Raw genomic sequence first — 25624 nt, 5'->3', positions numbered from 1 at the left:
AGGGTCACACTTTACATTGACTGATTAAGTCAAATCCCATTTTTATTACATGAGATTCCAGAATTTTTAAACAGGTGTTTTGGGGTCAAGATTCTGTGCAAACCGCAAACCTTAACCATGGCATTAGGCAGTAAGAGGGAGATCACGTCATTTAAGACATTTCACGTTAAAAAAAAACACATTTTATTGATGTTGCACATGCGAAAATATCTTTGTACAGTTCAATCGATTGTCCTATTTTATACAGGCTGCAACTATACCAACATTAACATTTTAACAGACGAATTATAATATGATACTCTGCATTTCTATCATATTCGAGCTTGACCCTTGCACTATTCCACGAGCTTCACCAGTTCCCGATCCCAACACACACCCCTCAGCCTTTTCCGGATACTTGGCCAGCGATCCCTCTCCCCCGTGACATAGGCTGGAGCTTGACCGGTGCCATCTCTTTCTCTGCCCCAATCCAGCCCGTGCACCCAATCCCAGCACGTGCATGTTGTCCCCAGCCCGTGACTGCCATCCAGCTCAGCACAGTTCAGCCTGAGATCCCCAACCCAGCCCAGCCCGAACCCACCAACCCAGCCCAGCCCGAGCCCCCCCAACCCAGCCCAGCAACCCAGCCCAGCCCGAGCCCCCCCAACCCAGCCCAGCCCAAGCTCACCCAGCCCAGCCCAGCCCGAACCTGTCAGCTTCAGCCCAAACCAGCCATGCCCCCAACCTAACCCAGCCAAGTCCGAGTGTCTCCACCCAGCCACACCCTGCCCGAGTCCCCCAAACCAAACTAACCCAGCTAATGCCCCCAACTCAACCCGGTACAGCCTGTGTCCCCCAACACAACTCATCCCAAGCCCCCCGAAACAAACTAACCCAATGCCCCCCAACCTAACCCCTCCCAGCCCGACCCACCCAACTCAACCTATTGCAGCCTGTGCCCCCAACCCAATTCAACCCAGCCCGAGCCTCCCAAACAAACCCAACCAGTGCCCTCTGTCATAACCCAGCAGAGCCTGAGTCCCCAGTACAACCCAGCCCGAGCCCCTCATCTCGGTTCCCTAGGGGGAAAGTGCCAGGGGGTGAAGAACGACCCCCGACCCCGGGAAGAACAACCTAAAGAGGAGGATCTCTCAAATCTTCCACAACAGTGCAGGTGAGAGGAACAAAATGAAAAAGGGAGGAGCTCACATCCCAATGTCCATTCCAAGGGCTGTTGCTCAATACACTTCAACAGACAACTTAAAGTAAAATAACTTTTACACGAGGGAATTTAATGGCCCTCGACACCCACCTCGACTTGGTGCTGAATGTGTGCGGCCACGGGTTGGCACAGAGACGGATTCGAGCATTGACACTCGATACTGGTGTCAGATTCACCGGCGACCCACAGCGCGGCCAGGGCCAGAACCTGCGCCAATGCCAAACTCGATCGCATCCTCTCTGCCAGAGATGAAAACTTATCAGACACTGTGCGACAATGTATTTATACTGACCGGCATGTGACTGATGACACCTCCTGGATCTCTCTATCTCTTGGTATGTGTGGTAATCGTGAAATGTTGACGCAAGCTTCATACTGTCAAATGTAACTTTGTTGGGACGTTCTCTTCTCTCCCTCCCTACCTCTCTTGGGCAAGATTCATCCCTGAACCCGTCTCCCCTACTTCCTCCTTAACATCGAAACATAGAAACAAAGAAATATACAGTGCAGAAGGAGGCCATTTCGGCCCATCGTCTCTGCACCGGCCAACAAAGAGCCACATGGCTCTCGGTCAGCAGCCCTGAAGGTTACATATAAACCTATGAACAATGAACAACAGCGGAAAGGTAACCACTGCCCAACCAGTCCGCCCCACACAACTGCTACACTCCTTGCACCGAAACATTCTGTACACCACCCCAACCGGAGCCATGTGATCTCCTGGGAGAGGCAAGACCCAGATAAAAACCCAGGCCAATTGGGGAAAAAAAATCTGGGAAGATTCCTCTCTGACCTATCCAGGCGATCAAAACTAGTCCAGTAAATCACATTGGACATATTCGATTCTCTGCAGTACTTACCATCATATCTGCGCCAGCCAACAAGAGTTTCTCCAGTCTAATCCCATTTACCTGCTCTAGTTCTGTAACCCTTCAGGTTACGGCACTTTAAGTGCCCATCCAAGCACCTTTTAAATGTGGTGAGGGTTTCTGCATCCATCACCCTTCCAGGCAGTGAGTTTCAGATCCCCACAACACTCTGCTTGAAGAAGTCTCCCCTCAGATCCCCTCTGAACCTTCTACCAACCACCTTAAAACTATGCCCCCTCGTAATTTTCCCCTCCACAAAGGGAAATAGGCCCATGCTATCCACTCTATCCAGGCCCCTCAAAATTTTGTACACCTCAATGAGGTCTCCTCTCAACCTCCTCTGTTCCAATGAGAACAAACCCAGCCTATCCGCTCTGTCCTCATAGCTAAGATTCTCCATTCCAGGCAGCATCCTAGTAAATCTCCTCTGCACCCTCTCTAGTGCAATCTCGTCCTTCCTATAATACGGTGATTAGAATTGCACGCAGTACTCCAACTAACATTGGCCAACATTAATCCCTGAACCTGTCTCCACCCACTTCCTCCTTAACATTGAGAAACCTTCATTCCTGAACCGATGTCCCTCACTTTCTCCCTAATATGGGCAAAATTCATTCCTGAAACTCTCTCCATTCCCTCCTCTTTCCTCCTTAACTTTAACACTATTCAACCCTGCACCTCTATCCCCCATCCCCTCATCCTCCCTGCCTTGACCAATATTCATCGCTGAACCCCTATCCTGCACTTATTGTGTGTCTTTATCAACATTTATCTCTAAATCTCTCTCCTATAGGATTGCAAAATTCGTGGAAACCCCTCAGTGTTTGGACTCATTGAAAAGGAAATTCGATTTGGGACTATCAATCAGAAAGTTTGGGATCCTAAAATGCTTATGGAAAAAATCTACGAGTTTTAACCAAGTTTGGGATTTTTAAAAGGTGAATGTTGGGTCTGCAAGAAAAGGGGTGGGGTCAATCTTTAAAAGGCCAGTTTGGACATTGGAGCTAATCAAATTGTCTGGGAACTGTTTACCCCAGTAACCTGCCCCGAGAAGACATTTACATTTTATAACCGACCACGGTAGAAACATTATCCACCCCACCCAGAGGACCCAAATGTCACATACTTATTCCAACACCTTTCAACAGGCATCGAAATATCTGGCTCAGGCCAGACTTCCGGAAGCAAGAAAAAACGGTGCTATCACAATGGACAAGATCTCACCAACTCAGGAAAGTCTATCAATGCCAGAATAAAACTTAATCAAGTTTCAGTTAGCTGGGCTGCAAAACTTAAAAAAGAACAAAGGTTGATTTGGGGCACAGATAAGGAAGTCTCTCAAAGTATAATTAAGGCCTGTTTTTACAGCCAGGGAAACACTTTGCTTCTACACCAACTTCGTATGCTTCAGACCTGACAGACTTCAAGATCAGCACACCAGCGTTGTTAACCTGGTTCTTCAGAACATCAACCAAGACATCATTGCAAACGACCAGGACACCAAACATGCCGCGGCAGCAAGAGGCTCACGGAACAACCACCAAGATATTACCAGCAACCAAATTGGTAATATTGAGCCACCGCGACCAACGATTTCCAAACCGAAGTCAACTCGACGAAAACCTGAAGATTCGCAAGCTACTCTACAAGCTATCCCTGAGCTACCAACGGGTAAAACATGACCTAAAAGAACTTTAAAACCTACTGCTGAAGGAAGAAAGTGGGTATTTACCCCATAAATCCAATACGTGCCCTACCGCATCAGCGGACACCACCCAACTGAGGAACACACAGCAAGAAGTCCTCTCCTACGTTCAGGGTACGGCTAGCAGAATCAACAAAATCTAACGCACCCCGAAACCGCGACCCATTACCGACTGTCAAGGAAGGATTGGTGAGCATAGTCCCTGAAGCTCCAGAACCTAACCTAGTTAGATCGGGGAATTGGGAGGTGGGAGGTCTTGTACTGCGGTGTATTCCCTTGTGTTTGAATAAAGGATTCCCCATTAGAGTGATAAGTTTTCCCTCCTTTAGAGTGATAAGTTTTCTCAGTTTTAATAAAAGGTGTATTCATTCTTCTTGAATAAAAACCATACATTTCTTTGTACAAAGCAGTTGTCTGCTGTACTTTATCACACCCTGATTAATAAATCCAGGCTCAAAAAACCAGGGAGTGGGAGCAACTCACAACCGCTCTGGGTCAGGGAAGGTAAACTGATGCCCCACACCATCCCCTACACTCCCACCTTCCTCTCTGTTGGGACCAACATTTATCTTCGAATCTTTACCACACTTCCTTCATGTTTTGTTCAACTGTCACCCTCAAACCTCTCTTCCCACTATTTCCATGTCTTTTTTTTCATTCGTTCCTGGGATGTGGGCGTGTTGACAAGGCCAGTATTTATTGCCCATCCCTAATTGCCCTTGAGAAGGTGGTGGTGAGCCACCTTCCTGAACCACTGCTTTCCACATGGTAATGGTAGTCCCATAGTGCTGTTCGAGAGGGAATTCCAGGAATTTGATGGAGGGAAGTTCATTGATGAAGCAGCTGAAGATGAGTGGGCCTCGGACACTGCCCTGAGGAACACATGCAGTGGTGTCCTGGGGCTGAGATGATTGGCCTCTGCCAACCACATCCATCTTCCTTTGTACTAGGTATGGCTCCAGCCAGTGGAGAGCCGTTCCCCTGACTCCCATGCTGCTTCCATTGTTTAGCATACATGCAGTCCTGTGTTGCAGCTTCCCCTGGTTGGCAGCTCATTTTTCAGTATCCTGATGCTGCTCCTGGTCTGCTCTTTTAAACTTCTCATTGAATCATGGTTACATAGAAACATAGAAACATAGAAAATAGGTGCAGGAGTAGGCCATTCGGCCCTTTGAGCCTGCACCGCCATTCAATAAGATCATGGCTGATCATTCTCTCAGTACCCCTTTCCTGCTTTCTCTCCATACCGCTTGATCCCTTTAGCCGTGAGGGCCACCTTTAACTCCCTCTTGAATACATCCAATGAACTGGCATCAACGCCTGGCTTGATGATAATGGTAGAGTGAGGGATATGCCGGGCCATGAGGTTATAAATTGTGGTAGAATAAAATTCTCCTGCTGCTGATGGCCCACAGCTCCTCACGGATGCCCGGCTTTGAGCTGCTAGATCCATTCTGAATCTCTCCCATTTAGCACACTGGTAGTGCTGCACAACACGATGGAGGATGCCCTCAGTGTGAAGATAGACCTTCAGCTCTACAAAGACTGTGCGGTGGTCACAGCTACCAATACTATCATGGACAGATGCATCTGCAACAGGTAGATTGGTGAGAATGAGGCCAGATCAGTTTTTCCCTCATGTTGCGTACATTCTGTGCCCTTGCTACCCTCAGTGCTTCTTTCAAGTGGTGTTCAACACGAAGGAATACTGATTCGGCAGCTGAGGGAGGGAGATAGGTGATAACCAGCATGAGGTTTACTTGCTCATGCTTGACCTGAAGCCATGAGACTTCATGGCGTCAATGTTGAGCACTCCCAGAGCCACTCCCTCCCAACTGTAGACCACTAGGATGACACATTTGGTGGCTCTCTCCTGCCGGTGGGACAGGACAGGACAGGACAGTGATGGTGATGGAGGAGTCGGGGACATTGGCAAAAAGGCATGATTCTGTTGGTATGACTATATCAGGCTTTTGCCTGACTAGTGTGTAGGACAGCTCTCCCAATTTTAGTGCAAGTCCCCAGATGTTAGTGTGGAGGACATTGCAGGGTCGACTGGGCTGGGTGTGCCTTTGTCTTGTCCGATGCCGGTGCCGAGGTTGGTGCCAAGTGGTCCATCCGGTTTTATTCTGATGATTGTTTGTTGTAGCTGGTTATTACAACTGAGTAACTTCCTCGACCATTATAGAGGGCAGTAAGAGTCAACCACATTGCTGTGGGTCTGGAGTCACATATCGTGCAGACCAGGTAAGGGCGGCAGATTTCCTTCCCCAAAGGACCAGATGGATTTTAAAGAAAACCCGGTACTTTAATGGTCATCGTAACTGATACTAGCCTTTTATTGCCAATTTATTTAATTAACTGAAATTAAATTCCACAGATGCCGTGGTGGGATTTGAACTCACATCTTCAGATTAGTTTGCCCACATAATGATGGTGACTGCACTCCAAGACGTTGAGCATAAAATTGCAAACCCCTTCTCACCCCGGGGCGGGCGGCAGAAACGCCACCCCCGGAATTGCACCCATTATTGTGGGGACTATAGTGGCTTTGTGCTGCACCTCCCGATCAGCCTCGGGTCGGGGTGTACACGGTGATGATGCCATTGCTGTGCGCACCGACCTCTTATCGTCCCAGGCTGACCGCTTTGAGCCCCGTGGGGGAAATTGGTCTGCGGGACGCGAGGCTGGCGTGGGGCAATGCCAACACCAGCTTTGTGGGGCGCGATGCTGCCGTACAGGAGCCGCCGGGTCGTTACTTGAAGGGGAAGGCCTTTGTGCCACGGCCGCCATGTTTTACAGTCGGCCCAACAATGGCGGCCGGTCTGCCATCATGAAGCCCACCACCCCCTCTTAGGGGCCGGGCCGCTGTCCCAGCCTAAAACTTCTCCGGTGGTGCCCACCAAAGGGGCTGCAGTGTTCACAACGGCCCTCCCCTGTAAATGAAGGGGAGGGGCGTTGTGTCGTGTCAGCACTACGCGGAAAGGCCATGTAGCATTGATGTAATCAGCATGGTGCAGAGCTGCAAGCCCTGTTACTGCCCCGGGAGGGCCTTGGAAACGATGCAGAATGCCTCAGACAACACTCCACCTCGTCTCTGAGGTGATTCATTGTGGTGTGCTGCAGGCTGCACAACTTGGCTATAATGAAAGTGCAGGCATTGGCAGTGGGGATTGCAACCCCACCTCAGGAGATGGACAAAGAGGAAGAGGAGCCTGCCAAGGCTCCGAATGGCCAACTAGACGAGGAGGAGGAACAGCAGCCATAGAGGAAGCACCGTGGCAATGCTGCCACTGCAAGAGCCAATCATCAGCGGCTCATAATGCATCGTTTCTCTTCAATGGAGGAAGCTGACAGATGCAGCTAATATTGACCGTGCTGTGCACTATGATAATGGCTCAGTGAAATTCCACATTAATAGACAAGAGGGGAATGCAAATGTTCAAATTATTATTTTAATAACTTGGTCAAAAGTTTTGCCTCAAACAGCACACCAAACAAACCCTCTCCAGCAACGAATAAAAAAAATGTAACAAATGCTCCTTGAAACAGCATAACACACAATCAACTTGAGCAATATGTGTTCAAACGCCCCTGCCATTTGTAATTCCACACCAGCTTCAATGTGCCATATTAGGACCAGACCCATACACCAATAGCAGGCATCAAACAACAGCAACAATATATTTACAATGATATTTACAGGATGAAGACATCTGTCCATGGTGGTCAAAATCTTTATTTCCCACCCTTTCCTTAACCCCTCCTCCCACGCCTACTGCTCCTCCTTAATGGGGCACAGTGCCTCAGCAAGACTGCTTTAAGGCTGCTGTGTCTGTAAGGCAGACACTACAGACGGCCTAGCAGGATGCCCTGGACCAGCTCTGAGACCGGAAGGACCTGCAGCGGACTGCACTGCCTCAGTATCGGCGGCAGCAGTCTTGGATGGCTGGGGTATAGACCGCGGCAGGTGCAAAGGTGGAGTGGCAGTGGTGGGAGCCGGAATGCTGTCATCCTGAGCAAGGACAGCGCCTTCCATTTCCAGCAGAGCCTCAGCATCCGGAGCTAGATTGCTGACCTGCTTCGGCACCATCACTTCCCCAGAGAGGATGGAAGCAGTTGGTGTTTGCATGGCATCAATCTGAGACTGACTCACAGATCACAGAGTCTGAAACGCTGCAGTCTGAGAGTTGATGCCAGTCACCAATGACTGCGTCACATCACGAAGGCCTTGCGTGGCTTCGGCCTGTGATGTGATAGCTACTGCCATGCCAGCCATGGCACACCTCTGGGATTCCACTGTCACTCGTTAAACCTATCTCCCTCTGGAGCCAGTCAAGGATGGACTCGACAGGCTGCTGGGAGACTCGGCCAATGCTTGAGGCGGCCTCCTCCAACCTCAGAGCAAGTGCATCCATGCTCTGCGGGATGCTTTCCAATGCACCCATAAGCTGACGGTGAATTACCATGGACTCTCTTGACATAGCCTCCAAGTCCATGTCCACATCTGAGTGTCTCCGAGCAGGACTCATGGACAGACTCACCCTCCGGGGAGCTTGCCTTGAGATACCCCTCGTGCTGTGCGTTGTTGCAGGCCACTCGGGCCAGGAGCCTCAGGCTCTTCAAAGCCCAATAATGGCGTGTCTTCCACCGAGCTGGTGTCCCCACTTGGTGCAGCTGATGGAGGGTCTCATTCTGCCGCAACATTTTCGTCCCCTTCCTCCTCGTCTCCCCCACTGTTCGATGTGGAGGGCTCACGGTGAGGCTGCTGTGCTTCTGGCTCATCATCTGTAAGCACAAAGCAACAGAATTGTGGTTAGCAGCAGGTGAGGGGCAGGAAGGGAAGAAAGAGCTGGCATTGGATATTTATATGTAAAGGGGGTAGGGCGTGTGGTCTCAAGGGTAAAGGGCCTCACATAAAAAAGAAAGGGCATTAACATACTGCCAGGGGGCTCGTCTTCACTAATTGCTACTGCACCAACTGGTTTGCCCACGAGGGCGGACACTCACTCCTACACCTCCGTGAGGTCCTCGATGTCAGGCTCCCCTCCTCTGGTGCACCTCTGCTCGTGCCTGTTGTGTTAGTTTCGACTGCAATAACAAACACAAGAAGGTGTGAGTGAGTGTGCAGCTCATCGTGTGCCACATGTGCCTACCTTCGTTGAATAGTGGCTACTGTGTGGAAGTGTGCAGATCTCCATTTGAATCTGTGTGGCTGTACAGAGTGGCTGGGTGAACAGTGGGATTAGGTGATTACCACCTAAGATGAAGGATAAGGTTGAAGTGTTGTGAACGCATATCAAGAGTGAAACGGTAGTGCGAATTGGAGTCAGGCTGAGTAGGGAATACGAAGGTCAGCGACGATTGGATGGCCAGGCCATGGCTGATGAACTGAGCCTGAACTTTAATGGTGTCTTCACCAATGAAGACCATCGCCTCGGTACACATAGTGCAGGAGCAGGTACTGCAAAGTCTTGACATTGTGTGAGACAGTGAGCTTCACATTAAGGCATTGCAACGTGAATAGAAAGGGTACTCACCCTGACTGCCCTAGTGAGGTTGTTGAACTTCTTGTGACATGGCGTCGCAGTTCTGGCGACTGTGTTCCTGGCGGAGACGTGCTGGGCCACCTCCCTCCATAGTCTCCTGAAGACTCTGGGAGCAGGCCTCTTTCCACTGGAAGGTTGCAGCAGAATCCACCGCCTCTCCACTCCCTCCACGAATGCCTCGACGACCGTGGGCGAGATGCGGTGGTCACGCTGGCGACCTGTTTCCTGCTCCATTTTCCCACTCTGAGCAAACGGAGAAGTTGGAACTGCGCATGCGCATACTTATCTTACCACGTCTTTAAGAATTGACTGTCCACAGGATGTATAGCGGCTTTCGCAGCATTTGCATTCGCTCTGGAAATTTATTGTTGAGATTTTCGGTTCCACCACCGTTAGAGAATTGTGCAATGACTGATTTAACGCTCCCTTTCCCACTTGGGGCGCTGAAACCTAATTTTGTGGCAGGCGGCGCAAACTTTCAGGGGTTGCTATAGTTACCGCCCCGGCAGGATTAACCTCTCAAAATGGGCGGTACCGAATTACTAGCCCAATTCCCCGATATCAGTGTTAAATTTACTTTACATCACATTTCTCAGGCTGCAATGATGCTGGAGCTCCCAGTCTCTGCCGTGTCTGATACAGAGTGGGCACCCCAAAGTTATACTGAGATCAGTGGCGAATGAATACTGTGCATGTCTGGATGGATGCTGGTGCAGAGCTACACTTTCTGCCAGCTATTATTTAATGACAATGAGAGAGAGAATGGGAGCACCTGACTTCACCTAACAATAAAAACATTTCAGAGCAAGTTTGTATAGTTCTCGGGGATTTTAAAATGTTGCTTTGCATCAGGCGGATATGATAGTGCAGCCGGTACGATCTCAAGCTGGTGCGGAACAGCCTCCAGGACTGGGGAAGAGGGGAACACAGTGTCTCACGTTACTTGTCTTTAGTACCATTGCCAGTTAGATTGCTGGCCTGACATCGGAGTTATACGGCTACTTCTGCGAGACTCCTACCACAAGGAGTAGTTGAGGCCAATAACAGATTAATTTAAGGGGAAGCTAGATAAGGGCATGAAGGAGAAAGAATATATGAATATGTTGATAGGGTTAGATGAAGAGGGGTGCGTTGAGGCTCATGTGGAACATAGATAGTGACATGGACCCGATGGGCCGATCGGCCTCTTTCTGTGCCGTACATTCTAAGCATGTAATATCTTGTTGATTTGTACTTGAAAATGTTTCACATTGATGCAAAAAGGCATTAGATACTGAATGAAAAGTGTACTGGTATATTCTGTATCTAGCATAATGAATGAAATGTTTGTGAAAAGCTTCAGTGACGGCAGCAGATAAGAGTATGAATTACTTAGACCTTGAGCCACATGCATAAGTTCTTCTCTCCCATCCCCTTCACTCCCTTACTGACATTGTCAACCATCCAACCAATAAAGAACAGTGCTCTACTGACCCTGACAGAACAGAAATGTAATATACTTAACAATTATGGTACAGATGCAGAACACAGAGATTCAAGCTCCATGGGTGTAAGATACCCTCGTCGTGATTAAAGTCTTTGGTTTCTTTTTACTGAATAAAATGGTTAAAACATTATGGGCAGGAAATTCCAAACCTTAGCGACAGCGGATATCACTAACGGTGCGCTCGAGCATTATCGCCGTTGGAAAGCCCCGGCGCTGGCGCTAACTATATCGGTGCACCGGTCCCGAGCGAGCAAGGGAAGGTGCTGAAAGGGCACTTCTGCTCCCGTCGGGCAATAACCGGAGTAGGATGTCGGGGAAAACTTCGGGAGGGAACATCGGATCTGATCCATATCAATGGTCGGTGAAAGGGCTTGTGGGGCTGAACAGGGCAGTACTGAGCATGTGTGGCCGCGCCTTGGCTGGAAGGAGTGACAGCAGTAAAGCGGCAGACTGATTTCCAACTGATAAATACACAGGTCAGCCTCTGACAACGAAGGTGTGTCCAGCGGTACAGGAACCAGGCGGGTCGCACACCGGGATGCATAGCACGAGTCCCGGAAACCTATGGAGGCGGACCTGTTAAAACCGTGGGGATGGAGCCTGCTGTCTGCGGGTGGAAAAGTCACCTTGCCTCGGTGGTTAGTTTTCCGTTGTGTGATCGGCGCTATTGGGGCGGTCTGGTCGGATGCGTTTTGCTCCAGAGTCCCGTGTCCGAATTCATCCGGGGATGGCTCATAGGAAAGCAAGGGAAGGTGAAACGGTGAATGAAAAAAATACTGGAAGAATAGGAAACCATTAACCAGAGACCAAGTCCAAAAGGGGAAATGATTAACTAAAGAATGTGGGAAATGATTATCCAAAGTCTGCAAAGTGTTTGCAGAGACTAATTCTAAACGTGGCATGAGTTGCTGAGTCGTGAGTCCGGGGAGCGTCCGAGGCCTATCAAGGCCGCGAGAGCCAGGTGGAGTTCGTAGTCGCTGAGGTGTGAGTCCGGGGAATCCGGGCAAGGCCTATAAAGGCCGCGAGAGACAGCGGGAGTTCGTAGTCGCTGAGGCGTGAGTCTGGGGAATCCGGCCGGGGCCTATAAAGGCCCAGCTTGCATCAGGGAGGCAAAAAAGAAGTAGAAAGAAAACGAAAGGTGACGTCACAACCAAGGGGGTAAGTGATTGGCTGGTGATTGGTCAGTAGTTTTTCTTTCTCTTTCTTTATCAGTAAGTAACATTTAGCATCGTTGTTGCCCAATTAAGTTTATCTAAGGATTAAGTCATGGCAGGAGAGCTCGGACATGTGTTGTGCTCCTCCTGTACTATGTGGGAAGTCAGGGACGCTTCTGGTCTCCCTGACGACTATGTGTGCAGGAAGTGTGTCCGCCTCCAGCTCCTGACGGAATGCATTGCGGCACTGGAGCTGCGGGTGGATTCACTCTGGAGCAGCCACGATGCTGAGAATGACGTGACTAGCACATTTAGCGAGTTGGTCTCACCGCAGGTAAAGGGTACACAGCCAGATAGTAAATGGGTGACCAACAGGAAGAGCAGTGCAAGGAAGGTAGTGCAGAGGTCCCCTGCGGACATCCCCCTGCAAAACAGATACCTCACTTTTGGTACTGTTGAGGGGGATGACTCATCAGGAGAGGGCAGCAGCAGCCAAGTTCATGGCACTGTGGGCGGCTCTGCTGCACAGGAGGGCAGGAAAAAGAGTGGGAGCGCTATAGTGGTAGGGGATTCAATTGTAAGGGGAATAGATAGGCGTTTCTGCGATAGCAACCGAGACTCCAGTATGGTATGTTGCCTCCCTGGTGCAAGGGTCAAGGATGTCTCGGAGCGGGTGCAGGACATTCTGAAAAGGGAGGATGAACAGCCAGTTGTCGTGGTGCATATAGGTACCAATGATAGAGGCAAAAAACAGAATGAGTTCCTACGAGATGAATTTAGGAAGCTAGGAGCTAAATTAAAACTTAGGACCTCAAAAGTAGTAATCTCAGGATTGCTACCAGTGCCACGTGCTAGTCAGAGTAGGAATCACAGGATAGCTCAGATGAATACGTGGCTTGAGGAGTGGTGCAGAAGGGAGGGATTGAAATTGCTGGTGCATTGGAACCAGTTCTGGGGGAGGTGGGACCAGTACAAACCGGACGGTCTGCACCTGGGCAGGACCGGAACCAATGTCCTAGGGGGAGTGTTTGCTAGTGCTGTTGGGGAGGAGTTAAAATAATATGGCAGAGGGAGGGGAACCTATGTAGGGGGGCAGACGGAAATTAAAAAGGGAGAAAGAGGCAAAAGACAGAAAGGAGAATAGTAAAAGTGGAGGGCAGGGAATCCCAAGGCAAAAAACAAAAAGGGCCACATTACAGTAAAATTCTAAAGGGGCAAGGTGTGTTAAAAAGTCAAGCCTGAAGGCTCTGTGCCTCCATGCGAAGAGTATTCGAAATAAGGTTGACGAATTAACTGCGCAGATAGCTGTTAATGGATATGATGTAATTGGCATCACATAGAAACATAGAAACATAGAACAATAGGTGCAGGAGTAGGCCATTCGGCCCTTCTAGCCTGCACCGCCATTCAATGAGTTCATGGCTGAACATGCAACTTCAGTACCCCCTTCCTGCTTTCTCGCCATACCCCTTGATCCCCCTAGCAGTAAGGACTTCATCTAACTCCCTTTTGAATATATTTAGTGAATTGGCCTTAACTACTTTCTGTGGTAGAGACTTCCACAGGTTCACCACTCTCTGGGTGAAAAAGTTCCCTCATCTCAGTCCTAAATGGCTTACACCTTATCCTTAGAATGTGACCCCTGGTTCTGGACTTCCCCAACATTGGGAACATTCTTCCTGCATCTAACCTGTTTAAACCCGTCAGAATTTTAAACGTTTCTATGAGGTCCCCTCTCATTCTTCTGAACTCCAGTGAATACAAGCCCAGTTGATCCAATCTTTCTTGATAGGTCAGTCCCACCATCCTGGGAATCAGTCTGGTGAACCTTCGCTGCACTCCCTCAATAGCAAGAATGTCCTTCCGCAAGTTAGGAGACAAAAACTGTACACAATACTCCAGGTGTGGCCTCACCAAGGCCCTGTACAACTGCAGCAACACCTCCCTGGCCCTGTACTCAAATCCCCTCGCTATAAAGGCCAACATGCCATTTGCTTTCTTAACCGCCTGCTGTACCTGCATGCCAACGTTCAATGACTGATGTACCATGACACCCAGGTCTCATTGCACCTCTCCTTTTCCTAATCTGTCACCATTCAGATAATAGTCTGTCTCTCTATTTTTACCACCGAAGTGAATAACCTCACATTTATCCACATTATACTTCATCTGCCACGCATTTGCCCACTCACCTAACCTATCCAAGTCACACTGCAGCCTCATAGCATCCTCGGCGCAGCTCACACTGCCACCCAACTTAGTGTCATCCGCAAATTTGGAGATACTACATTTAATCCCCTTGTCTAAATCATTAATGTTCAGTGTAAACAGCTGAGGCCCCAACACAGAACCTTGCGGTACCCCACTAGTCACTGCCTGCCATTCTGAAAAGTACCCATTTACTCCTACTCTTTGCTTCCTGTCTGACAACTAGTTCTCAATCCATGTCAGCACACTACCCCCAATCCCATGTGCTTTAACTTTGCACATTAATCTCTTGTGTGGGACCTTGTCGAAAGCCTTCTGAAAGTCCAAATATACCACATCAACTGGTTCTCCCTTGTCCACTCTACTGGAAACATCCTCAGAAAATTCCAGAAGATTTGTCAAGCATGATTTCCCTTTCACAAATCCATGCTGACTTGGACCTATCATGTCACCTCTTTCCAAATGCGCTGCTATGACATCCTTAATAATTGATTCCATCATTTTACCCACTACTGAGGTCAGGCTGACCGGTCTATAATTCCCTGTTTTCTCTCTCCCTCATTTTTTAAAAAGTGGGGTTACATTGGCTACCCTCCATTCGATAGGAACTGATCCAGAATCAATGGAATGTTGGAAAATCACTGTCAATGCATCCGCTATTTCCAAGGCCACCTCCTCAAGTACTCTGGGATGCAGTCCATCAGGCCCTGGGGATTTATCGGCCTTTAATCCCATCAATTTCCCCAACACAATTTTCCGACTAATAAAGATCTCCCTCAGTTCCTCCTCCTTACTAGACCCTCTGACCCCTTTTATATCCGGAACGTTGTTTGTCCTCTTTAGTGAATACCGAACCAAAGTACTTGTTCAATTGGTCTGCTATTTCTTTGTTCCCCGTTATGACTTCCCCTGATTCTGACTTTGTTTGTCTTTACTAACCTTTTTCTCTTTACATATCTGTAGAAACTTTTGCAATCCGTCTTAATGTTCCCTGCAAGCTTCTTCTCGTACTCCATTTTCCCTGCCCTAATCAAACCCTTTGTCCTCCTCTGCTGAGTTCTAAATTTCTCCCAGTCCCCGGGTTCGCTGCTATTTCTGGCCAATTTGTATGCCACTTCCTTGACTTTAATACTATCCTTGATTTCGCTTGATAGCCACGGTTGAGCCACCTTCCCTTTTTTATTTTTATGCCAGACAGGAATGTACAATTGTTGTATTTCATCCATGCGGTCTCTAAATGTCTGCCATTGCCCATCCACAGTCAACCCCTTAAGTATCATTCGCCAATCTATCCTAGCCAATTCACACCTCATACCTTCAAAGTTACCCTTCTTTAAGTTCTGGACCATGGTCTCTGAATTAACTGTTTCATTTTCCATCCTAATGTAGAATTCCACCACATTATGGTCACTCTTCCCCAAGGGGCCTCGCACAATGAGATTGCTAATTAATCCTCTCTCATTACACAACACGCAGTCTAAGATTGCCTCCCCCCTGGTTGGTTCCTCGACATATTGGTCTAGAAAACCATCCCTTATGCACTCCAGGAAATCCTCCTCTACCGTATTGCTTCCAGTTTGGCTCGCCCAAGCTATGTGCATATTAAAGTCACCCATTATAACTGCTGCACCTTTATTGCATGCACCCCTAATTTCCTGTTTGATGCCCTCCCCAACATCACTACTACTGTTTGGAGGTCTGTGCACAACTCCCACTAACGTTTTTTGCACTTTGGTGTTCTGCAGCTCTACCCATATAGATTCCACATCATCCAAGCTAATGTCCTTCCTAACTATTGCATTAATCTCCTCTTTAACCAGCTATGCTACCCCACCTCCTTTTCCTTTTATTCTATCCTTCCTGAATCACAGAGACATGGCTCCAGGTTGACCAAGGCTGAGAATGCAACATCCAGGGGTATTCAACATTGAGGAAGGATAGACAGAGAGGAAAAGGAGGTGGGATGGCATTGCTGGTTAAAGAGGAAATTAATGCTATAGTAAGGAAGGACATTAGCTTGGATGACGTGGAATCGGTATGGGTGCAGCTGCGAAATACCAAAGAGCACAAAACACTGGTGGGAGTTGTGTACAGGCCACCAAACAGTAGTAGTGAGGTTGGGGACAGCATCAAACAAGAAATAAGGGATGTGTGCAATAAAGGTACAGCAGTTATCATGGGCGACTTTAATTTACATATAGATTGGGCTAACCAAACTAGTAGCAGTACGGTAGAGGAGGATTTCCTGGAGTGTATTAGGGATGGTTTTTTTGACCAATATGTCGAGGAATCAACTAGAGAGCTGGCCATCCGAGACTGGGTGATGTGTAATGAGAAGGGACTAATTAGCAATCTTGTTGTGTGAGGCCCCTTGGGGAAGAGTGACCATAATATGGTAGAATTCTTTATTAAGATGGAGAGTGACACAGTCAATTCAGAAACTAGGGTCCGAAACTTGGGGAAAGCTAACTTCGATGGCATGAGGCGTCAATTGGCTAGAATAGACTGGCAAATGATACTTAAAGGGTTGACGGTAGATAGGCAATGGCAAACATTTATAGATCACATGGATGAACTTCAACAGCTGTATATCCCTGTCTGGAGTAAAAATAAAACAGGGAAGGTGGCACAACCGTGGCTAACAAGAGAAATTAAGGATAGTGTTAGATCCAAGGAAGAGGTATAGAAATTGGCCAGAAAAAGCAGCGAACCTGAGGACTGGGAGAAATTTAGAATTCAGCAGAGGAGGACAAAGGGTTTAATTAGGCGGGGGAAAATAGAGTATGAGAGGAAGCTTGCTGGGAACATAAAAACTGACTGCAAAAGCTTCTATAGATAAGAGAAAAAGATTCGTGAAGACAAATGTAGGTCCCTTGCAGTCAGACTCAGGTGAATTAATAATGGGGAACAAAGAAATGGCAGACCAATTGAACAAATGTTTTGGTTCTGTCTTCACGAAGGAAGACACAAATGACCTTTCGGATGTACTGGGGGACCGAGGGTCTAGTGAGAATGAGGAACTGAAGGATATCCTTATTCGGTGGGAAATTGTGTTGGGGAAATTGAAGGCCGACAAATCCCCGGGACCTGATTGTCTGCATCCCAGAGTACTTAAGGAGGTGGCACTAGAAATAGTGGATGCATTGGTGATCATTTTCCAACAGTCTATCGATTCTGGATCAGTTCCTATGGACTGGAGGGTAGCTAATGTAACACCAATTTTTAAAAAAGGAGGGAGAGAGAAAATGGGTAATTATAGACCGGTTAGCCTGACATCAGTAGTGGGGAAAATGTTAGAATCAATTATTAAGGATGAAATAGCAGCGCATTTGGAAAGCAGTGACTGGATTGGTCCACGTCAGCATGGATTTGTGAAAGGGAAATCATGCTTGACAAATCTTCTGGAATTTTTTGAGGATGTAACTAGTAGAGTGGACAAGGGAGAACCAGTGGATGTTGTGTATTTGGACTTTCAAAAGGCCTTTGACAAGGTCCCACAAAAGAGATTGGTGTGCTAAATCAAAGCACATGGTATTGGGGGTAATGTACTGGTGTGGATAGAGAACTGGTTGGCAGACAGGAAGCAGAGAGTCGGGATAAACAGGTCCTTTTCAAAATGGCAGGCAGTGATTAGTGGAGTGCCGCAGGGCTCAGTGCTGGGACCCCAGCTCTTTACAATATACATTAATGATTTGGATGCAGGAATTGAGTGTAAAATCTCCAAGTTTGCAGATGACACTAAACTAGGTGGCGGTGTGAGCTGTGAGGAGGATGCTAAGAGGCTGCAGGTTGATTGGACAGGTTAGGTGAGTGGGCAAATGCATGGCAGATACAGTATAATGCGGATAAAAGTGAGGTTATCCACTTTGGTGGCAAAAACACGAAGGCAGAATATTATCTGAATGGTGGCAGATTAGGAAAAGGGGAGGTGCAACGAGACCTGGGTGTCATGGTTCATCAGTCATTGAAAGTTGGCATGCAGGTACAGCAGGCAGTGAAGAAGGCAAATGGCATGTTGGTCTTCATAGCTAGGGGATTTGAGTATAGGAGCAGGCAGGTCTTACTGCAGTTGTACAGGGCCTTGGTGAGGCCTCACCTGGAATATTGTGTTCAGTTTTGGTCTCCTAATCTGAGGAAGGACGTTCTTGCTATTGATGGAGTGCTGCGAAGGTTCACCAGATTGATTCCAGGGATGGCTGGACTGACATATGAGGAGAGACTGGATCAACTAGGCCTTTATATACTGGAGTTTAGAAGGATGAGAGGGGATCTCATAGAAAGGTATAAGATTCTGACGGGATGGGACTGGTTCGATGCGGGAAGAATGTTCCCGATGTTGGGGAAGTCCAGAACCAGGGGACACAGTCTAAGGATAAGGGGTAGGCCATTTAGGACTGAGATGAGGAGAAACTTCTTCACTCAGAGAGTTGTTAACCTGTGGAATTCCCTGCCGCAAAGAGTTGTTGATGCCAGTTCATTGGATATATTCAAGAGAGAGTTAGATATGGACCTTATGGCTAAAGGGATCAAGGGGCATGGAGAGAAAGCGGGAAAGGTGTACTGAAGGAATGATCAGCCATGATGTTATTGAATGGTGGTGCAGGCTCGAAGGGCCGAATGGCCGACTCCTGCACCTATTTTCTATGTTTCTATGTTTCTTTAAATACATGTCCGAAATTCATTTATCAATAACCAGTGACCACATTTACAACAAACATATTAATGATTCACCTTTGTGCAATGGCTCGTTACTGTGCCTTTGGCTACTCTAGTGCTCCTACAAAGTGTTGGCCCAGTAGCTGCAGCACGGCTGGTGGACGGCTGCTGAGTGTCCGTGCGGGGGACTTCAGATGACCTTGCAGGACACCCTCGACCGACTCTGGGCCAGGAAGGTCCGGCTGCAGACTGCACCATCTCAGCAGGGGCGGCAGCAGTCTGGGGTAGCTGGATGATAGACAGTGACAGGGGCAATGGTGGTGTGGCTGTGGTGTAAGCAGAAATGCTATCATCCTGAGAGAGGACAGCAACTTCCTGTTCCACTGACCCACTGCCATTCCCCCGCGGCAGCACCTCAGCATCCCTAGCAATCTGTTGGAGCACAGATTGATGGCCTGCTGAGACGCTGAGAAAGCCCCGGTTGATGGTGGTAGACCCAGCCATGATGGCAGCAGTCAGAGCTTGCGTGACATCAAGTTAAGACTGCATGAGAGCAGTCTGAGATTGGATGCCACCAAGCATAGACTGCATTACAGCACTAATATTTGCGTCGCTTCCGCCTGTGTTGCACTGGAAGCTGCCAGATCGCCCATCACACGTGGCATCATGTCTGGATCACCACAGTCTCACTGGGAGTCTCCCATCCTTTGCAGATTGGAAGTGATTGTCTCCACGGTGTGCGCAGAGTCTTCTGCAATGTTGGAGGTGGACTCCTCCACACTCCTGGTCATTACCGAGAGGCTGTCATGCACCCATGACATTGGACCTATTATCGCCGTGTGCATGCCCATCACACTTCTTGTAAATGCCTCAATATGGGGGTCCTCATCTGTGTCCTGTGTAGCACAACTCACACATGAACCTGCCCTCCGGGGAGTTGGCTCCCGAGCTATCCTTTGCCCCGACCTCACTGTAGCCCACTCATCCCCGGTGCCTCACCATGTGCAGCTCTCGCTACTGTGGCCTCTAAACAACAGTGTCTGAGCTGGTGCCTGTGGGTGAGATCCGCCTCGCTCTCTACGCTGCCCTCAGGGACAGGCTTCTCAGTTGCTTGTTCGTTGTCTGCAATAATAATCTCACACGAGTCGGGTAAAGGAAGGGAGAATTGTATGCATAGAGCATGATTAGCTGGAAAGTCTGATATGCTTGTGGGGTGAGGAGGCAGTGGGATGTGAGAAGAAGGAGTAGGGATGAACATACCGTGGTTTCCCCAAGGGGGGTCTACGTCGCCGATGGCCAAGGCGCCCTCCACCCGGCGCCCAATAATACACAGCACTCTATTCTCCAGTGCAGACAGTGGTTGGGTGTCGGCTTGTCCCCTGTCTGTGCACTCCTGCTCCATCCTGTTTTGAGCCACCTTGGCCTCACTCCACAGTGCTGCCCAAGACATCATACACTACCTCCCTCCACATGCTGCACAAGGCTTGCGGCGAGCGGCTCCTGCCACTTGCCGGGTCGAGCACCGCTCTCTGACTCTCCACACCGAACACCAAGGCTCCATTGCAGAATTTGTGGGCTCTCACCCTGGGTCGTTGATCCTCCATGTGTGCAGCAGCTTCAGTCCGTTAGCTCCTTCTCCTTCGGGCTGTACAGAGACTCCAGGGAAAAACCATGAATTGTTCATCCAGCACACCCGGCACCAACATCAGAGATGGAGATAGGGGGCCTTCGCCCACCCCGCCACCACCCTCCGACCCAGCGGGCGGGGTATTTCGGATAAATCTTCCACCAGCTCGAGCAGTTCCTGGGAGATGTCGGGGCGACTGGGCATGCTCAGCCTCATCGGCCTCGCCCGCCTCAGCTTACAGGACGACCGACCCAGCAATGATTAATGGTTGTGGTATGGTGGTAACTGTGGACGGCTCCACAGCCCCCACAACAGGCATGGCTTCTTCCCCATCCCCAGGAGGCCCAGGCTGGACAGAAGTAGCTGTCTCACCCTCCCGAGGGATGGGCGACTCCCGCCGACGGCGCGTCTTGGTAATGGTGGGGATGTGGGGTGGGTGGAGCGCGGGACCAGCGTGATGCGCCAACTCCTCTTGCATTGAGGGACCTCCCTCCTCTCGGTCCTCCTCCGCTTCCAAGAAATGGCGCTTCCTTTTTAGTCTGGATGGACACTGTAAAGTCCTGTCCCCTCAGTACAGATTCACACGAGGCATGTAGTGAAGTCAAGGTCACTCTGGACCTGCACCTTTATTTCACAGCTCTGGAATGGTGCACTTGCCTGAGACCTGCCCTTATATACCTGTCTCTTGCAAGTGCACCCCTGGTGGTAAGGTATGCTGGTGGTTACAGGTCATATCTTATTACAGTCATGTATAGCATGTTAGAATACAGTTATATATTATAATGTAAGATACATGACATCACCCTCCCCCAAGGTCTTATTGTCTTTATAGGTTCAGTCTCTCAGGTGGTCTACGCTCTTGCGTGGAGTGTGAGTTGTGGTTCAGTTGTTTGCCTTGGTGTCTGTTTTTCTTTGGGTGTGGTTGCTGATATCTCGCCTGGGTTGTCTGTTTCGATTGGTGTGATTGTTGTTGACTTGTCTGGGCTGTCTATTGGGATTGCCCTTTCCTCAATTTGTTCCCTCTGTCTGTCCACCAGGTGTGGTGCGAGTTCCACATTGTAGTCTGCCTCTGGTTCCGCAGTATTGTTGGAAAATCTGCTTTTGACTTGGTCTGCATGCCTCCGGCAGGTTTTGCCATTGTCCATTTGTACTACCAGTAGCATGTTTCCTTACTTGTCCGTTACTGTCCCTGCAAGCCATTTGGGACCCCTGCCATAGTTTAGTACAAACACTTTGTCCCCTATCTCATTCCATCTACCCCTCGAATTTCTGTCATGGTACTCAGTCTGCTTACGGCGCTTTGCCTCAATGATTTCGTGCATGTCTGGGAGGATTAATGAGAGCCTTGTTTTTAAAATCCTTTTCATCAACAGTTGCGCGGGGGTGATCCCAGTTAATGAGTGCGGACGAGATCTGTATGCCAGCAGCAGTCGCGACAGGCGACCCTGCAGCATGGGACCTTGGATTTTAAGAGTGCCTTGTTTAATCATTTGCACTGTTCTTTCCGCCTGACCGTTGGAGGCCGGCTTGAACGGTGCCGTCTTGACATTATTTATGCGGTGGTCAATTATAAAGTCTTGGAATTCTGCGCTGGTGTAGCACGGACCATTGTCACTGACCAATATGTCAGGGATTCCGTGCGTTGCAAACATGGTTGCGAGGCTCTCCACAGGGGTGGAGGTTGTGCTCGAGTTTAAAATGGTGCATTCGATCCACTTTGAAAATGCATCTACAACTATGAGGAACATTTTGCCCATGAATGGGCCTGCCTGGTCTACGTGCACCCGCGACCATGGTTTGGTAGGCCAGGGCCAGGGGCTCAGTGGAGCCTCCCTGGGGGCATTGCTGAGTTGGGCACACATGGTGCACCTTCGGACGCAGAGCTCCAAGTCCGCATCAATACCAGGCCACCAGACGTGGGATCTGGCTGTGGCCTTCATGAGAACGATCCCCGGGTGCTCGCGGTGGAGCTCCCGGACAAATGCCTCTCTGCCTCGCAGAGGCATGACGACTCAGCTGCCCCACATCAGGCAGTCTGCTTGTCGTGATAGCTCATGCATGCGCCTGTGAAAGGGTTTTAATTCCTCGGGGCAGGCATCGCGAGCCTCTGCCCAGTCACCAGTTAGGACACATCTTTTTACTAAGGATAACGTGGGGTCGCTGGCCGTCCAGGCTCTGATTTGGCAAGCCGTCATGGGTGAACCTGTGAACTCAAAGACATTGATTGCCATGACTATCTCACAGTCCTGTTCGTCAGACCCTTCCGTGGTCGCCAGGGATAGCCTGCTGAGAGCGTCGGCACAGTTGTCTGTGCCTGGTCTGTGTCTTCTGGTATAGTCGCCAGCATGAGTGCCCATCATTGAATTCGTGCCGAGGCATTGGCATTTATTGCCTTGCTCTCGGATAGGAGGGACGTGATCGGTTTCTAACGCGAACTTGGCCCCGAAAAGGTATTGATGCATCTTTTTCACACCGTACACGCATGTGAGCGCCTCCTTCTCTACCATTCCGTACCCGCGCTCCGCCCGCGAAAGTGACCTGGAGGCATAAGCTATGGGTTGTAATTTGCCCGCACTATTGACATGTTGCAAAACGCACCCGACCCCATATGCTGATGCATCGCATGAGAGAACTAGCTTTTTACCTGGATCAAAGAAAGTCAAAACACTGTTGCGTGCCTTATTGAAGGCGCGTTCCTGGGCGTCCCCCCAAAACCAATCGCACCCCTTCCCGAGTAGCACGTGGAGAGGCTCCAGCAGCGTGATTAAGTTCTGGATAAAGTTCCCAAAGTAATTGAGTAGCCCGAGAAAGGCACGCAGTTCTGAGACATTCCGGGGCCTGGGTGCCAGGCGAATTGCTTCTGTTTTGGACTCTGTTGGGCGGATTCCATCAGTGGCAATCCTTCTGCCCAAAAATTCAACCTCGGGTGCGAGAAACAAGCACTTGGATTTCTTGACTCGTAGGCCTACCCTATCCAACCGCTTTAGTACTTCCTCCAAATTACGGAGATGGGAGTCGGTGTCCCTACCCGTGATAAGTATGTCATCTTGAAATACAACCGACCCCGGGATGGACTTGAGCAGACTCTCCATGTTGCGCTGGAATATGGCAGCTGCTGACCTGATGCCGAATGGGCATCGATTGTATATGAAAAGGCCTCGATGTGTGTTGATGGTGGTGAGTAGCTTGGATTCCTCGGTCAATTCTTGCGTCATATACGCAGATGTGAGGTCTAATTTTGAGAAAAGTTTACCTCCAGCCAATGTGGCAAATAAGTCCTCCACTCTGGGCAGCGGGTACTGGTCCTGTAGGGAGACTCTGTTTATGGTAGATTTGTAGTCCCCACAGATTCGTATGGATCCATCGGGCTTCATGACTGGGATGATGGGACTTGCCCAGGCGCTAAATTCCACAGGTGATATAATGCCTTCCCGCAGAAGCCTGTCTAGTTCGTGTTCAATCTTTTCCCTCATCACATAGGGTACAGCTCTGGCCTTGTGATGGACCGGTCTAGCATCCTGTGTGATGTAGATTTTGACTTTGGCCCCTTTGAAAGTGCCCACACCTGGCTGAAAGAGATGTTCAAATCGCTTTATAACTGTTGAGCAGGAGGTCCGTTCCTCTAATGACATGGCATGGACATCATCCCATTTCCAGTTTAGTTTTGCCAGCCAGCTTCTCCCCAGCAGTGCTGGGGGTCTCCGGGGACAATCCACAGGGGAAGTCGGTTCACTGTCCCTTTGTGTGTGACAGAGAGCATGGCGCTGCCGAGGACTGGTACGATTTCTTTGGTATAGGTCCTTAGTTTGGTGTTGATTGCTCGCATTGCGGGTTGATGAGGTGTGAACGGCCGTTCCTGTGGCTCTTGATGGCTTCTGCCTGCTGTCGAGAGCCTGTTCTCCTGGTTTTGTCTGTGTGTGGGGGTAGCAGCTTGTTTCGTGCTGTGAACTTCTTGTTCCGATATTTCGTTAGTTGTCGTACCTGCATTGTAAATCAACCTTGTTTCTTCTTCCCCTACCAAGAATGTCTGTGCAACCAGTGCTGCTGCCTCTAAGGTCAGGTTCTTGGTCTCTATGAGCTTTCGGAATAGGCCTGCATGGCCTATTCCTTCAGTGAAAAAGTCTCTCAGCATTTCTCTCCTCAGTTCATCGGAGAACTCACATAAACTAGCCAACCTCCGAAGTTCCGTCACGAAGTCGGGTATGCTCTGGCCCACACAGCGTCTGCAGTTGTAGAACCTGTGTCTGGCCATGTATAGGCTGCTCGCTGGCTTCAGGTGGTCTCTTACCAGTGTGCTCAATTCTTCAAATGACTTGCTTGCTGGTTTCTCGGGTGCCAACAGATCCTTCATTAAAGCATATGTTTTCGAGCCACAGCTGGTCAAGAGATGGGCTCTTCTCTTGTCTGCCTTATCGTCGCCTAACCAGTCTTTGGTTACAAAGCTTTGCTGGAGCCTTTCTATAAAGTCCTCCCAAATGTCTCCCGCATTGTACTTTTCATCTGATCCGTTGTTCGCCATTGTGTGGATTCTGTAATCCCGTAACTCATCGCCACTGTAAACTCCTGTCCCCTCAGTACAGATTCACACGAGGCATGTAGTGAAGTCAAGGTCACTCTGGACCTGCACCTTTATTTCACAGCTCTGGAATGCTGCACTTGCCTGAGACCTGTCCTTATATACCTGTCTCTTGCAAGTGCACCCCTGGTGGTAAGGTATGCTGGTGGTTACAGGTCATATCTTATTAGTCATGTATAGCATGTTAGGATACAATTATATATAATAATGTAAGATACATGACAGACACGGAGGCAGGGAGACTTCTATGTTTGCCTCTGCCTCTGCCTCCGCTCCCTCCTTCTGTTTTTGTTTCTCGGGCCCAAGGCCGACTGCGGGTAGTAGATTCTCTTTGGGAGTGGGTCCTGTCATAGGATTGGTCACGGGATTACCTCGTGCTCACGTTCACCATTTTGGTGTTTGGGGCAAGCGCGGTTATGGGGTCATTTGAGTTTACTTAGTGACTCGCCTCGAGATGTTTTTTTCCCTCCACACCTTCCTTCTGCTCGGACGCACTCCCTTTCCCCCGCCGGAGGCCGTGTTGGTCTTTTTCTGACATCGCCCGTGCCTCTACTGGTTCCGACGAAAGCGGGTGGGGGAGGAGTGGCGGCGAC

General features: G+C 49.3%; 1 protein-coding gene across 1 annotated transcript in view; it reads right to left on the bottom strand.

The window, feature by feature from the left end:
• Positions 1 to 5244, bottom strand: part of LOC139268372 (di-N-acetylchitobiase-like) — a 41758-nt gene extending 36514 nt beyond the window's left edge. Inside the window, exons 1-2 of the mRNA XM_070886442.1 lie at positions 5199 to 5244; positions 1292 to 1440 (exon numbers count right to left, since the gene is read on the bottom strand). Of these exons, the coding sequence (XP_070742543.1) occupies positions 1292 to 1440; positions 5199 to 5244 (195 nt within the window). The remainder of the gene's footprint in view (positions 1 to 1291; positions 1441 to 5198) is intronic.
• Positions 5245 to 25624: the final 20380 nt, after the last annotated feature.

Source organism: Pristiophorus japonicus, chromosome 8 (assembly GCF_044704955.1).
Source record: "Pristiophorus japonicus isolate sPriJap1 chromosome 8, sPriJap1.hap1, whole genome shotgun sequence".
Lineage (NCBI taxonomy): Eukaryota > Metazoa > Chordata > Chondrichthyes > Pristiophoridae > Pristiophorus > Pristiophorus japonicus.
This window is presented reverse-complemented; position numbering and strand designations above follow the sequence as displayed.